The 16,338-nt window shown below is 49.6% G+C and overlaps 1 protein-coding gene across 1 annotated transcript in view; it reads left to right on the forward strand.

The window, feature by feature from the left end:
* Nucleotides 1-16,276, forward strand: part of LOC127587479 (tuftelin-like) — a 38,510-nt gene extending 22,234 nt beyond the window's left edge. The window contains exons 9-15 of the mRNA XM_052045835.1: nt 1,898-2,008; nt 3,439-3,567; nt 6,743-6,837; nt 8,660-8,765; nt 10,356-10,439; nt 11,432-11,541; nt 15,940-16,276. Of these exons, the coding sequence (XP_051901795.1) occupies nt 1,898-2,008; nt 3,439-3,567; nt 6,743-6,837; nt 8,660-8,765; nt 10,356-10,439; nt 11,432-11,541; nt 15,940-16,120 (816 nt within the window). The 3' untranslated portion in view covers nt 16,121-16,276. The remainder of the gene's footprint in view (nt 1-1,897; nt 2,009-3,438; nt 3,568-6,742; nt 6,838-8,659; nt 8,766-10,355; nt 10,440-11,431; nt 11,542-15,939) is intronic.
* Nucleotides 16,277-16,338: the final 62 nt, after the last annotated feature.

Consider the following 16,338-nt stretch of genomic DNA (forward strand, 5'->3'; position numbering starts at 1 on the left):
GGATTCGACATCAATGTATGAATTTTTAAGGAATTTGAAGACTCTGAAATTATCACTTAATGAACGTTTAATATTAGATGCACCCATTTCGGAGGAAGAAATAAAGAAAGTAATTTCTTCAATGAATTCGGATAAAACACCCAGTCCTGATGGGTATACAGTTGAATTTTTAAAATCCTTTTCTGACCACCTCTCTCCCTGGTTAGGTAAAATTTTTAAAGATGCTCTATCAGTGGGTAAATTACCACAATCCTTTTATGATTTTAGTAAGGACTTGCAGACTATATATACTTAACCGTGAGAGGGACCTGTGGTGCTGACCAGCGTTAAGCAGTTATCTCGATGTTGCCGAGAGGGCGGGATGTCCGTAAACCCTGGATTAGGGAGAGGGTCATGCATTGTGGCTCCTGGTTGCTCAATGCTCCGCAGTTACCCCTGTGGACTCCTGTTACCCTGGACAGCCACCATGGCTTCTGTGGGGAGTCCAACCGGTGTTGCGGGGCCAGTCTCTTCACCCTGAGTGGGACAGTCCTGGTTACGTTCACTGGTCTTCTCTTCCCTTGTGTCGTACAATATTTTACAATTAAATAATCATCTATAATAATAGTTATTCTGTCCTATCTTTGATTTGAAGCATAATTTATCATTTGGTCTGCAGAAACACATTCAGCATTCTCTCGGTAGCAGTTTTGAACTTAGGTACTCGACCTCTGTTTATGGGAACAAAGATACACTTGGCATCTCTTTTCCAGGACCAGAACTGTACAATAGGCTGAATACCTGTAGCTCTTTGGCAAATAAATTTTCTATTTCTAGCTCCTGATCCTTGAATCTTTGGGTATACCCTTCAAGGCAGCTGGGGGGGGGGCTTCAGGGGGCTCAGAATATGTCTTCTTAGCATCAGGTGATCCACCAAATGTGAAAATTGAGGAGGGAAAGTGCTATATATTGTATTAACCCTAAAACTGCCCATTATGATTATATAGACCACATGCAGACAGGTGGGATTAGTTAGATTGGCATCATGGTCAGCGCAGACATGGTGGGCCGAAGGGCCTGTTCCTGTGCTGTACTTTTCTGTGTTCTTTTCCCCGCCAGCCCCAGAAACTGGGCTTATTATTCCCTTCCTCCCCAATGGGAATCAGCTCCTCCAACACGGATGGGGAGGGAGGGTCATAGACGTACAGCACGGAAACAGGCCCTTCGTTCCAACTCATCTGTACTGACCAAGGTGTCAATCCAAGCTAGTCCCATCTGCCTGTGTTTGGCCCATGTCCCTCTAAACCTTTCCTGTCCATGTACCTGTCTCAATGTCTTTCAAACATTATTGGACCCACCTCTCCCACTTTCTCTGGCAGCTCATTCCATATACCCAATGTGGGAAAAAGTTGCCTCTTGGGTCCCTTTTTAAACCTTTCCCCTTAAACCTATGCCCTCTAGTTTTGGACTCCCCTAGGCTGGGGGGAGAAAAACTGTGACCATCCCCCTAATCTATGATAAGATCTCTTTATTAGTCACACGTACATCGAAACACACAGTGAAATGCATCTTTTGCGTAGAGTGTTCTGGGGGCAGCCCACAAGTGTCGCCACGCTTCCAGCGCCAACATAGCACGCCCACAACTTCCTAACCCATACGTCTTCGGAATGTGGGAGGAAACCCAAGCAGACACGGGGAGAACGTACAAACACCTTACAGACAGCAGCCGGAATCGAACCCGGGTTGCTGGCACTGTAATAGCGTTACGTGAACCACTACACTACCATGTGCCTCTCATGGTTTCGAGGGAGAGGGTTGGGGTTAGTTGAGGCAAGGGGGAACACACCCAGTGAGGGGAGGGACTCCTGGGGGCAGGAGGCCTTGCTGAGGGGGTGTAACCGTCCTCCTCTGTTGGCAGACGGACGGCTGGGAGCAGGAGACAGAGCAGATGCGGCAGGCCACGCGGAGGCTGTACGGGAAGCTGAAGGAGGCTGATGGGAGGCACGAGAGGGAGATGAGGCTCCTGGAGGTGAGTGGGGCAGGTGTCCCTACCGACCCATCCATGCCGGGCACCTCCTTCGTCAAAAGCCATTGGAGGACTCCATCAGACGTATTGCCTCCCCACCCCCTTCTCTCTCTCTCCCCCCCCTCCTCTCCCCCACCTTCTCTCTCCTCTCCCCCCCACCCCAGATCCGAGCCAATGGTCCAAGGGTTGAGGGAAGAGAGCAGCCATGAATAGAGGGAGTGACGCACTCTTTGAGGTCCCATCGTTTAGGTGGGAAACCCCCAATACCACAATGAATCTCTTCACCAACATTGCAGAGCCACCCGGGTGCCATTTGCAGAATCCTGCTGTGCCCTAATTGGCCGTGGTCTTTCAAGAGACCAATCTGTGGAAATTTGGGCTCTTTGTTAGCATGGAGTTAGATCTCTGGATTTAGTGAGTCTTGTAGGGGAAAAGTTTTATAATGAGGAGGGTAGGTGATTGGGTGGGGGGGTGTTGGGGGAGGGGAGGTGGGGTGGGAATAACTTCCTTCCACTGTGGAGTCTGGGGAGGTTAATGAGGCCAATGGACTGCTTGACCCTGGGCATCGTTGTGAATGGGAGACTGATGTCAGGAGCACTTCTGGTCGGTAACACGGCTTGTGGATTTAAGGAGACGGTGGCTAGTGATTGCCAGGCTAAGTCAGTTGCAGAGCAATTGTATTTGCAGGGCTGGGTCGGTCGGAAAGCAGTTTCCAGGGCAAAAGAAAGTTGAGTTTGGCTCTGTGTGTCTGCTCTGCCATTCATTAAGAATATGGCCAATATTTTACCTCTGCAGCACTTTTCTATATTAACTTCGCATCCCTCGGTTTCGTTCGTAACAAAAATTATCCATTGATCTGTCTTGGATACACATGGCGACTGAGCCTCCTCTGTCCTCTTGGTTAGAGAGTTCCAAACATCGTCCGCCTTCTGGGTGAACACATTTCTTCTCGTCTCTGTCCTGAATTTAGAAACAGTGACTCCTGCTTCTAGACACCCTGGCCATTCCTGCGTCAACTCTCTCAAGCCTTGTAAGAATTTTGTGTGTGATTGGTGTATAGGGACACTTTTCAAATTCTCCCCATTTAAAATAAAATACCCCACCTTTTGCATATTTTCTACCAAAATCTACGACATTATATCACCCCATCATAATTTTACCCCTTCACTTGACCCATCTATATCCCACCTGTCAGTCATAATCTTTCCCTTTCACTTGACCCGTCTATATCCCCCCCTCCCCCCCAAAGCCTCCCTGAACCCACCCCACTGCCATCCAGCTTGGATATTTTACACTTGCTCCTCCCATACAAATCACCGGGCCACTCATGGGTCAGTGACTCGTGCGGTGATATTGTGACCTTAAATGTGCCCCAGGAAACAGGAGCCCTGTTTTAGGAATAACATTGCACCTGTTACTCTGCCCTACTGTAGGATCAGGCCAGCCAGTACCAGAAGCAGCTGGGAGACACCAGGGAATCACTTCAGAGGTCAGAGGAGAGGGTCGTCCAGCAGGATAAGCGGATCGAGGAACTCCAGCGGCTGATGGCCGGAATGGAAAAGGTGCGGGCGGAGGGCGGGTCTGGGGCTCGGTGCAAGGGTGGGTGGGGGTCCGAGACTCCAAAATGGTGCCGGAGAGGGGTGTGCAGCTCCCAAGGGAATCATCAAATACTCCTGTTTACAACACTACAGCGGAAATCTGTTGCCACAGAGACTGCACTAATATCGCTTCAAGTCATTTAGCGATCTTCAGAACCAGCAGACCCAGGACTCCAGACCACCCAGAGCTCAGCAGCCGGAAGCTCAGGGAACATCTGCATTATTTTGGGAAATGTAGCTGCCCGGGAGGACTGCAGGTAAAACTGAAATGCAGGGCCCTAAGGCCCACCGCCCCACCGCCATCCTCCTGGCTAATGTACAGTCTCTGGAAAATAAAATCGAAGACCTCAGAGCAAGACTGCAGTACCAGAGGGACATCAGGGACTCTTGTGTATGCTGCTTCACAGAGACATGGCTCACCCCCAGTGTGAAAGTCGACCCCCGCTCTGTAATAAATCAGACAACAGCAGAACCAAGGAGCGTACAAAAAGTTCTTTTATTGTTTAACGCTAGCGGGAGTGGGGGTACACTGAGGAGCAAACAGTTAGTGCTGCTCTTCCCTGCACGTGGCCCGACTCAAGGAATACAGGGTGCTAACAAACTTAAATATTCTGTTCTCCGGTGGGTGTCCACCTACTGTACAGGCATACCCATATTTGCCTATGCTTGACCAGCTCATGCTACCATTGGTCAAGCCGAGGCTGCTGTGTGCAGACAGACAGGTTAACGCATCTTTTACAGTTAGTCACAACCCTGTTTCCCTTGTGGCCATGAAGCTGAGAAACTCCTTATCACGCCGTGAGCAGGTGGCTCAAGCTGCTTACCGAGAGAGAGAGTAACCCTTTGTTCATCAGAGCTCCCTACATTGTCTTCTACACCAGCACTCCGGACATAGTGCTCCAGCCCGAGGGCTTCAGCATCCACCGCATGGACCGGATGGTGGCATCAGGTAAAGGCAGAGGCGGTGGCGTTTGCTTTGTGATTAACTCTTCGTTGTGCACAGATGTGGCGGTTCTGTCTCAATCCTGCTCCCCTGACCTGGAACATCTGGCGGCCAAGTGTCATCTGTTTTATCTGCCAAGGGAGTTCTCCGCCGTCATCCTGGTAGCGGTGTACATTCGACCCCTGGCAAATGTCAAGCTGGCACTGGAGGGGCTGAGCACAGTGATCAACAGTCACAAGACAGCGCACCCTGATGCCTTCCCGATCATCGTGGGGGACTTCAACCAGGCCAGCATGAAGAAGTCTCTGACAAACTACCACCAATATATCACCTGTGGAACCAGAGCAGCCAACACACTCAATCACTGCTACACCACCATCAAGAATGCTTACCGTGCCATCCCACACCCGCACTTTGGCAAGTCCGACCATCTGGCTGTACTTCTACTCCCGACATACAGGCAGAGACTGAGGATTGCAGCACCGGTGGTGAGGACTACGAAGGTTTGGTCAGGGGAAGTGGAGGAGCGTTTACAGTACTGCTTTGAATCGATGGACTGGACTATATTCAGGGATTCATCTTTGGATCTAAATGAACATTCCACGGTATCGCAGACTTCATCAAGACCTACGTGGATGAGTGTGTGTCTTTAAGAACATAGAGAACCAGAAGCCCTGGATGAAGCAGGAGATTGGCAGTCTGCTGAGGGCTAGATATGTGGCATTCAACACCAGCAATCCAGACTACAAGAAGCCCAGGTATGACCTACGGAAGGCCATCGTGAGAGTGAAAGGCAATTCTGTGCGAATTTAGAGATACAATTGGACGCACAACAGCTGTGGCAGGGTTGCATGCCATTACTTCCTACAAGGCAAAATCTAACAGCATAAATGGCAGTGATGCTTCACTCCCTGATGAGCTCAATGCCTTTTATGCACGCTTTGAAAGGGAGAATAACACTACACCTGTGCAAATCCCCACAGCATCTGGCGACCCTGTGATCTCTGTCTCGGAGGCTGATGTCAGAACATCCTTCAAGGGGGTGAAGGCGGCAAGGCACCAGGCCCTGGCTGGGTACTGAAATCTGTGCTGACCAACTGGCTGGAGTGTTCAAGGACCTCTTCAACCTCTCATTGCTGCAGTCGGAGGTTCCCACCTGCTTCAAAAGGGCATCAATCATACTGGTGCCTGACAGCAGGGTGAGCTACCTCAATGACTATCACCCAGTAGCACTCATGTCTACTGTGATGAAGTGCTTTGAGAGGTTGGTCATGGCTAGAATTAACTCCTGCCTGAGCAAGGACTTCGACTTGGACCCACTGCAATTTGCCTACTGCCACAACAGGTCTACAGAGGACGCAATCTCACTGGCTCTTCACTCGGCTTTGGAGCACCTAGACAACAGCAAAACATGCATCAGGGTGTATGGGATAGATTGGCTGGTTGAGTGGTGTTGCAACAACAACCTTGCACTCAACCTCAGCAAGAATAAGGAATTGATTGTGGACTTCAGGAAGGGGAAGTCGGGAGAACACACACCAGTCCTCATTGAGGGGTCAGCGGTGGAAAGGGTGAGCAGCTTCAAGTTCCTGGATGTCAACATCTCAGAGGATCTATCCTGGGTCCAACACATTGATGCAATCACAAAGAAGGTATACCACACTCTCTACTTCATTCGGAGTTTGAGGAGATTTGGTATGTCACCAAAGCTTCTTGCAAATTTCTACAGATGTACGGTGGAGAGCATTCTGACTGGTTGCATCACAGCCTGGTACGGAGGTTCCAATCTGCAGGATCACAAGAGGCTGCAGAGGGTTGTAGGTTCAGCCAGCTCCGTCATGGGCACAACCCTCCCCATCGAGGACGTCTTCAAGAGTTGGTGCCTCAAGAAGGTGGCATCCATCACTAAGGACCCTCACCACCCGGGACGTGCCCTCTTCTCATTACTACCATCAGGGAGAAGGTACAGGAGCTGAAGACCCACACTCAACGTGTTTAGAAATAACTTCTTCCCCTCTGAAGGTTCATGAACACTGCTTCATTATTCTTCTTCAGCACCATTTATTTATCCATTAACAAAGTGATTTTATGTCTTTGCACTGCACTGCTGCCACAAAACAACACAGTTCACGACGTACGTCAGTGATAATAAACTGGATTCTGAATTGTAACGGCATCTTGTTGCTCTTCGCACAGGAGCACCAGATCCTGGCCGCCAAGATGCAGGAGGGCGAGAGGCAGCTGGGGGAGATGAGAGCACAGAACCGGGACGATGAGGCTCATCGCCACAGGTACGGCCGTGGTGTGTGGGTGCCCCCCGCTCCGTCCCAATGACCCCTGGGATCTCAGTGGCATGGGGTCAAGTGGGTATCTCCTCTCCCCACCTATGATTGCAACATGGAGTAACAACCAATCTGCTGGAGGAACTTGGGTCAAGCAGCATCCGTTGGGGGGGGGGGGGGGGAAGGAATTTAGAACATAGAACACTACAGCACAGTACAGGCCCTTTGGCCCACAATGTTGTGCCGACATTTTATCCTGCTCTAAGATCTATCTCACCCTTCCCTCCCACATAGCCCCCCATTTCTCTATCATTCATGTGTCTATCTAAGAGTCACTTAAATGTCCCTAATGTATCTGTCCCCACAACCTCTGCTGGCAGTGCCTTCCACGCACCCACCACTCTCTGTGTTTAAAAAAAAACTTACCCCTGATATCCCCCTTATACCTTCCTCCAATCACCTTAAAATTATGTCCCCTCGGTTAGCCATTGCCGCCCTGGGAAAAAGTCTCTGACTGTCCACTCGATCTATGCCTCTTATCATCTTGTACACCTCTATCAAGTCACCTCTCATCCTCCTCCTCTCCAAAGAGAAAAGCCCTAGCTCTAACCCTTCCCTCCCATAGAGCCCTCCATTTCTCTATCATTCATGTGGTTTTATTTCAGATTTCCAGCATCTGAATTTCTTCGTTTATTTTCATTGCAGTCAGATAGTTTATAGTAACAATTGTTTTAAAAGATAAGTTGCATCTAATTTTGAAAGAGTACTGAGAGAGATCTAGGTGGAAAGGTGGTTAATAAGCTCAGCTTTCAATTGCTCTCACAATGAGATGCCCAGCAATTGCTTTGCTTCTCTTAATAAAAATATATTGTGTGGTGATAATTTAGTTACCGATTCTCCAACTTGATAACTCCCACTTTCTATTCCAATCCACACATACCAGTAATTTTGATACAAATATCTAACTGCATTTACATGATATTGTCGATGTTTCTGGTCGAAACCCTGCATCGACAATTCCTCTCCCACCCACAGACACTGAGCTCCTCTAGCAGATTGGTTGTTATTCCATGTTCCAGCATCTTACCTCTCGGATTGCAACCCGTCCTTGCAAGCCCTCTCCAGCAGGGGGCACAGGAGGAGGAGGTAGTCATTCAGCCCCTCTAGCCCTGCTGTACCTGTCCATTAAATGCTGGTCCACTTTTATTCCCATCTACCCACCTCTGACCTCGGTCTGGGGAACTCCAGTTAGCCCACAGCCCTGGCAGCTATTTGGGGGAGAGATCCAGATTTCAGCTCCCCCTTCATTTTGTGTGGGGGTGGGGGGGCGGCTTCACCACTTCACCTCCTCCCCATCCCAGATTCTACCCCCCCCCCCCACCCACACACTAGGGGGGCGATTCACAGCGGCCGGTTAACCTGCCGACCCCGCACGTCGTTGGGACGTGGGAGGGAACTGGAGCACCTGGGGGAAACCCAGGGAGTCATAGGGAGAAAGTGCAAACTCCACACACACAGCACCGGAGGTCGGGATCGAACCCGGGTCTCTGGAGCCGTGAGGCAGCGGCTCTACCTGATGCGCCACTGTGCAGAGTGAGAGCACAGCTACCTGGCTGGAGACAGAGCGGGGAGTCGGACAGGGGCGGTCAGCGGCAGACGGTCACCGCGGACTTGATGGTCCAGGAATCTGTCTGACTCTTGACGCCTGTTTTACCCCTTCAGAGTGAGCTTGGCTCACCCGGGCTGCAGAGGGCCATTCCCACCGAGCGGTCCTGTGGACAGACCCCTGGGCCTAACTGTCTCTCCGCCCCTTGGTTCCCGTTCTCTGCAGGTCGGAGAGGCTGGAGGAGGAGGTCAAGACCCTGCGGGAAAAGATCTCCCACCTCAGCGACATGCTGCAGAGTCAACAGAGGAAAGTGCGGCAGATGATCGAACAGGTACCTCTCTCCCTCCATCCCTCTCTCCCTCCCCAGTCAGTTAGATTCTGACTGTCTAATCTGGGTATGCCTCTCATAAATTTCATCAACTTCTATCAGGTTTCCCCTCAGCCTCCGAAACTCCAGAGAAAACAATCCAAGTTTGTCTAACCTCTCCCTGTAGCTTATCCCCTCTAATCCAGGCAGTATCCTGGTTGAACCTCTTCTGCACCCTCTCTAAAACCTCCACATCCTTCCTGTAATGGGGTGACCAGAACTGCACACAAGTGTAGCCTGACCAACATTTTATTATAGCTGCAACATGACTTTCTGACTCAATGCCCTGACCATTGAAGGCAAGCATGCTGTATCCTTCTTTAACACCCTATCTACTTGGTAGTGCTCCCTTACAACAGGAGGAGGTCATTCAGTCCATCGAGTCTCTGCCAGCTCTCAGGATTCCTGTTACTCATTCTCTCTCTCTTGCTCCTCTACACCTTCTGCTGCTCCTACCACCCACCCACCGATACTCTGGGTAGTTTTACAGCAACCAGTTAACCTTTGGGACGTGGGAGGAAACTGGAGCAGCCAGTAGAAACCCACGTGATCTCAGGGAGAACGTGCAAACTCCACACGGACAGCGCCAGAGGTTGGGATCGAACCCGGGTCCCCGGCAGCAGCAGTAACCACTGCGTCGTTAGAAGCACAATAAAACGTGGGAGGAGGAGGGGGCGATTAAGTCGGGCTGCACCACTGGCCAGAGTCGTTCCACTTTTAACCCTTCGCAAAGTGGCGAGGAACTCCGCAGCAAATCCCTGCCCAGCACGCTCCCGTTGCCTGCTGCATGACTAAGTAACACAGCACGGAAAAAGGCCCTTCGGCCCAACTTGTCCATGCTGACCAAGACACCCATCTAAGCTGGTCCCATTTGCCTGCGTTTGGCCCACATCCCTCCAAATCTTTCCTATCCATTTACCTGTCCAAGTGTTTAATGACCTACACCATCTGCTTTTAGTAATTGAGGAATAGATATTGACTGTGGGACAACCGTCCCTACCTCACACCTTCAACTTAATGTTCCGTCCCTCCCCTCTGACAACGTGGTACTGAACTGGTCTGGATTGCTGTGGGAGATCTGGGTTCAAGGCCTGTTACTGCACTGAGGGAGGACCTTGTGAACTTTCCTATTTACTATCTGCCTTGTGTGAGTGCAAATCTCACAATCCATGGGAGATGGCTACCAGTTTCCCCCTCCAGCTGCTGTCCTAGAGAGAGACAGTGCAGAAACATGCCCTTCAGCCCACCAAGTCTGTGCTGACCCTAAGCACCCATTTACACCAATCCTACTCCCCCCCCCCCCCCCCCCCCAAAATCAACTCATCCACCAGATTCTACCCCTCACCTACTCACTAGGGGCAATTTACAGTGGCCAGTTAACCTACACGGTCACAGGGAGAACATGCAGACTCCACACAGACAGCACCCGAGGTCAGGATTGAACCCAGGTCTCCGGTGGCGTGAGGCAGCTGGTCTACCTGCTGTGCCAATGTGCCCGCCTGGTTTATTGAGGTGCCTGAACCCAAGTTTGTTTGTTTGTTTCTCCTCTTGTAGCTTCAGGCCTCCAGAAGTCAGATCGAGGAAAAGGATCTGTTAATCCAGCAGCTGCAGGAGCGAGTTGAACATCTGGAGTCCGAGGTACGGGTACCAAGCGTACGTTTAATCAGAGGTGTCCCAGAACGGTCCCTAGGCAAAGGGAGTTCGAAACCTTGGGGAGACCAGAGAAGTTGGGGTTGCTTTTTGAGCAGAGCAGGTTAAGAGGAGATTCAATTGAGATGTTTAAAATTGGCTAGGAGGAGGACCTATTTCCACGAGGGAATTTTGAAAAGCAAAATGGATAATTACTTTGGCAAGGCTGTGGGGAAAGCCGTAAAGGAGAGAGGTCTAGGACGCAGGGACAAGAGCGAACACGGTGGGGAGGGAGAGAGAGGGGGCAGGAGCAACCAGAGAGACACAAGTGGAACAAACAACAAACAACAGAGTAGACAATCTTTCTTAAGAAGCACAGTGGAATGGGAGCTTTCACAACAGAACTGGAGAAGAGGCAGGGGCTGTGGGACCAACTTACTCTTTGGAGAGAATGAGACATGATAGAGGTGTACAAAATATTAAGAGGAATAGATAAAGTAGACAGCTAGCATCTCTTTCCCAGGGCACCAATGCTCAATACAAAAGGGCATGGATTTAAAGTAATGGGTGGGAAGTTCAAGGGAGATATCAGAGGAAGGTTTTTTACCCAGAGAGTGGTTGGGGCATGGAATGTGCTGCCTGGGGCGGTGGTGGAGGCAGGTACATTGGTCAAATTCAAGAGATTACTAGATAAGCATATGGAGGAATTTAAAATAGAGGGATATGTGGTAGGAGGGGGTTAGATAGTCTTAGGTGAGGTCTAAAGGTCGGCACAACATTGTGGGCCAAAGGGCCTGTATTGTGCTGTACTGTTCTATGATTCTATGAGAGGTAACGGCAGTGGGAGATGTGGCCAGGGTTGGTGCACCCCTTGTGCTTGCTCCCTCTCCAGGTCTCTGCCACCGTTTCCCCAACTTGCACCTCCAGGTGGACTGACGGTCCGCTTTCCCAGTTTGTAGATCTGACGCACTCAGCTCTTCTCATTTTGTCCCGTTCGCCAGAACCGGGAGCTGCAGGATCACATGGAGTACCTGAGTTGCAGCAAGAGCGCGCCCCAGTGCAGCCTGTCTGAGAGCAGTGCCCAGGGGGCTCCGGACCAGCACAGCCTCAGGTAATCGGACGGGGAGGGATCGTTTGTGGGGAGGTGGTCAGGAACTTTTCCCTATAATTCAGGCAGAAGATACAAAAGCCTGAAAGCGCACACCAGGCTCAAGGACAGTGGGATAGAAGCTCGAACACTAGAGGATGAACATTTGAACTCTTGATCTCCCAACCTACCTCATTCGTGGCCCTTGCACCTTATTGTCTGCCTGCACTGCACTTAGTTTAACTGTAACACTATATTCCGCATTCTGTCATTGTTTTCCTTTCGTACTACCTCAATGTACTTACATAGGGAATGATCTATCTGGATGGCACGCAAACAAAACGTTTTCATTGGATCTTGGTAGGTGTGACGATAATAAGCATTCCCATCAACTTCCCCTTGATTCTACCCCACTGTTACAAGACTCCTGAACGGACCTCTGTACAACAAAGATGAACACTTGATCTCTCAATCCATCTCATCGTGGCCCTTGCATCTTATTTGTCTGCCTGGACTAACACTATATTCTGCATTCTATTATTGCTTTTCCCTTTTACTACCTCAATGTACTGATGTCTGGAATGATCTGTCTGGATGGCACGCAAAACAAAAGCTTCTCACTATCTCGGTACATGTAACAATAACAAACCGATTACCAACAGCTGCAGGTTGTTGCGGCCACAACAGGAGCAGGAGGAAGCCCCTCAGACCTACCCCGCCATTCAATACGATCATGGCTGATCCATGCTGGCCAGTTCCCCACAATCCTCGATCTTTCAAATATTTATCTATCTCCACCTCAATGATTCAACCTTCACCACCCCCCAGGGGCAGAGAATTCCAGAGATTCACCACAGAAGAATTTTCTGTACACAGGTGGTTTAACAGTAACTCCCTTACATTTGGAACATGGAACAATACAGCATAGGACAGGCCCTTCAGCCCACAATGTTGTGCCAAACTAAGTAAACTAGCAATTAAATGCCTAAACTAATCCCTTGTCCACACAGTGTCCATGTTCCTCCATTCTCTGTACATCCATGTGCCTATCCAAGAGCCTCTTTAAACACCTATCATATCCGCTTCCACCACCACCCCTGGTAGCATGTTCCAGGCACCCACCACTCTCTGTGTAAAAGAACTTGCCCTGCACATCTCCTTTGAACTTGCCCCCTCTCACTGTAAATGCATGCCCTCTAGTATTAGATATTTTGACTCTGGGGAGAAAGATACCGGCTGTCTATCTATGCCTCTCATAACCTCATAAACTTCTTTCAGGTCTCCCCTCAGCCACTGCAGAGAAAACAACCCAAGTTTGTCCAGCCTCTCCCTTTCGCTCATGCCCTCTAATCCAGGCAGCATCCTGGCGAACCTCTTCTGCACCCTCTCCAGAGCTTCCACATCTTTCCCATGACCAGAATTGAATGCAATACTCCAGATGCAGCCTAAGCAGTTTTATAAGGCAGCAACATAACCTCCTGACTCTTGAACTTAATGCCTCACCAAGTGCACTGCATACTGCCTTTACCACCCTATCAACCTGTGCAGCCACTTTCAGAGAGCTATGGACTTGGACCCCCAGATCCCTTTGAAGCACAGAATATTATTTTGTGAAGTCTCAGTAAGCTTGTTGAATCCTCTGTGTGACTGAAGCTATTTTTCCCTCCCACCTCAGTAACAGATTCCTGCTGGGATCAAAGAAACCCAAAGCCTTGATGCGTGTGTTGGAAACGCGGTGATGGTTCTCTCATCTCTCAGACAACCACAGCAAGTGACCTCTACGAATGTAAATGTGGGATGGGTGGATAGGCAAGGCTCCTGGGTCAAGTCGGTGGTCCAGAGGAGGCAGCCTTGAGCACAGCCACGTGGCGCTGGTTGGACCCTGAGTGAAGTTCCTTCTGCACTGTCCCGTCACACTCCCAGGGCAGGGTAGTTGAAGGGGCTGCTCTTTAAGTTCTGGCTTCACTTCAGTCCCATCTCCTGATCTTTGGGCACCTGGTGTGGAGGGAGACGAGTCAGTCAGAGGATCTCCCCTCCTGGGCTTGGCTAAGGTGTCCATTCACAGGTCCAGGCAGTTGAGGGTTCCACCTGAGCCGACTGCCCGCCCTTCTTCCGAGGATAAATCTGTGCCCGGGTGTTCCTGGAGAGGGAGCACGGTGTCTGCTGGATATCTGGTGGCCTTCCGGGAGCAGTGGGCACTGCAGGGGCTGGAGTGCATCCTGGACAGGGATGGCGCCGTTTTAATTTTAAAGAGGATGTGAATTTTGTAAGGATTTGAATGAAAATAGAAATTTGTGAATAAACTTTGCTTTAAAGAAAAACAGGTTAGACATAGTAAAGCTCCCTCCGATCCAATCTCAGGCCCACTCTCCACACCAGTGAGCGGTTCCACATCACTGCTGGGAAAGTCAGCAGTCAAGCCAACTATCTTTGTCCCCTCTACCCACCCCGAGCAGCACGAGTCAATGCTATAGCTCCCAGCTAACTCACTGCTAGTTGCAGTTGGGTCTTGGAATCCCACTGCCCCAATTTAGGTTGAAGCTCATTGTTTCCCCCCATGTGGAACACGAGGAGGAGAAGTCTCCCCTTCCCAGAACCTGGGCTAACTTTCGCAACACACAGCTTTGGATTTAACCACGAATCTTGTTTCTTTACTGGGAAGGGGACGCCCTTCTTTTCTGGGAAACTCTGTGGTTGCATTTACATAAACAATCAAGTATTAAGATCTCAGTACACACTAGTCGGTTAATATTTATTTAAATTATTTGTGGCACTTAGAACATGAGTATTTTTGTACATTTTGTCCTCTATATTCTGCTTAAATAAAGTTTCTGGGTTGAACAGAGTCTTGATTCACAGTTGTAGAGGGAAGGTTGATCAAGTAAGTGGAGGGAAACTGTTCAGTGGCAGGGATACCAATGGAGGGTTGTCACGTACACTTCTGGTTTGAGGTGGAAGCAATGGTCTGGGGCTGAAAAGCAATGGGAGGGGAGAGAGTGCGACTAACCTTTCCAAGGGCCAGCAGCGCTGAATGGTCATTCCCAGAAATAGTAAGCCCTTTGCCTGCTGACGACCAAAAGTTTGCCATTGTGCCCTAAGTTAAATCCAATTCCTTGTCGGGCACTTTGATTCTCTGTGGATCAGGTTGGCTCGATAGGTATTGGCCACTGAGTCATGAGGTTTTCCCCCCTCCCTGGCCAAGTGAGCAAGAAACCAGCCCCATAGTTTGAGTCCCCTGCCAGCACCGAGGTTTCTGAATGCAACACTAAATACTGCCCCTCAAATCTGCTCCACCATCCAATTCATGGGTTGAACTGCAGGAAAGAGGGAGGTTGGACTTGCACTGTAGACCTTACGCAGTCAGAGGTAGATAGAAAACCGAGAGAGAAATGTCTGCAGATTTCTAACATTTATTTAGTTACTGTCCTAGTTAAGAGGGTAATAGGAGCAGAATTCTGAAGCTGCATTTTCGTAAGCAAGTAGGTCACCACAAGTTGATGGTGGGAGCTGGACTGGACCATTTCAGGGGCTGACAGTGGGACTGCATTTTGGAAGCAGCCATCACCATTAATTTGGCTCAATTTTATGAAAATGAGGAAAAAGACCAGTAGCACAAGTTCTACATTGGGGCAGGTTTCATTAAGTCAATGGAGTTGATTCCAGAAATAACAGGGCTTCCCCACAAGGAGCCTATATTTACACAGCCTATATTCTCTTAAAATGAGGATGGATCTTACTGAGACACAAAATTCATAATCAACACCTTCTTGCCAGTGTCCAAGACATTCAAGCAATATACCAGGTCTCCACCAGCCAAAGCTCTGTAGCTTTGGCGAAAAAGGTAATCAATCAGCCTACCTGTGTGCTGATTTAGGCTAGAATTCCATGGGGCCAGTTGGTCAGTGGTGCTTGCTTATAGACCAGGAGGCAGAGGTGAATGGAATATAGAGAGCTGGCACTGTTGAATGACACAGCTACCAGATGGCAGTGCTGCACACAAACTCCCTGCAGAGTCCTGATGCATTGTAGTGGAGTGTCCTGGATATGAAATACCGGCTGGAGAGTAAAGCGTTGATGTTGTGTGTTCTTCCATTCCTGCATTTCTCTGATGCCCGTCACATTCCCTTAATGTTCCAAAGTCTTTTTTTTATATTCAGAAAGACAAAAAATGAAGGACATTTTCCTTGAAAGGTATGCAATTTATCAATACTACAAACCATTCAGTATAGAAACAGGTTCCTCCTACACCCAGCATCTCAACATCCGTTGGTTCACTTATCTTTGTTTTTATCCAGCTTCCCTGCCCCCCCCCCCCCCGGCCATCAGCTGGGAATGTTCCGTATATCCCTCTGGGACATAGATTTCCCATCATTGCATGAAATTCAGCATGGCCCAGATGACCCTCACCAATTTTTTTTACAGATGCACCGAGAAAGCATCCTACCCAGATGCATCCCGGCTTGGTACGGCAACTGTCCTGCCCATGACCACAAGTGATTGCGGACAGTTGTGGACGCAGCTCAGTACATTACGGAAACCAGCCTCCCTCCTCACATTGACTCCATCTACACTTCCCACTGCCTTGGGAAAACGGGCAATGTAATCAAAGACCCACCGATTCTCCTCCCCTCGCCCGTTGGGCAGAAGATGCAAAAGTCTGAAAGCACATACCACCAGGGGCAAGGAACAACTTCTACCCTTCTGTTATCAGACTCTTGAACAGACCTCACACACTAAAGACAAACTCTTGATCTCCCAGTCCACCTCGTCATGGCCCTTGCACTTTGTTTACCTGCACTACACTTTCTCTGTAACTGTAAC

This window comes from Pristis pectinata, chromosome 40, assembly GCF_009764475.1.
Source record: "Pristis pectinata isolate sPriPec2 chromosome 40, sPriPec2.1.pri, whole genome shotgun sequence".
In the NCBI taxonomy this organism is placed as follows: domain Eukaryota; kingdom Metazoa; phylum Chordata; class Chondrichthyes; order Rhinopristiformes; family Pristidae; genus Pristis; species Pristis pectinata.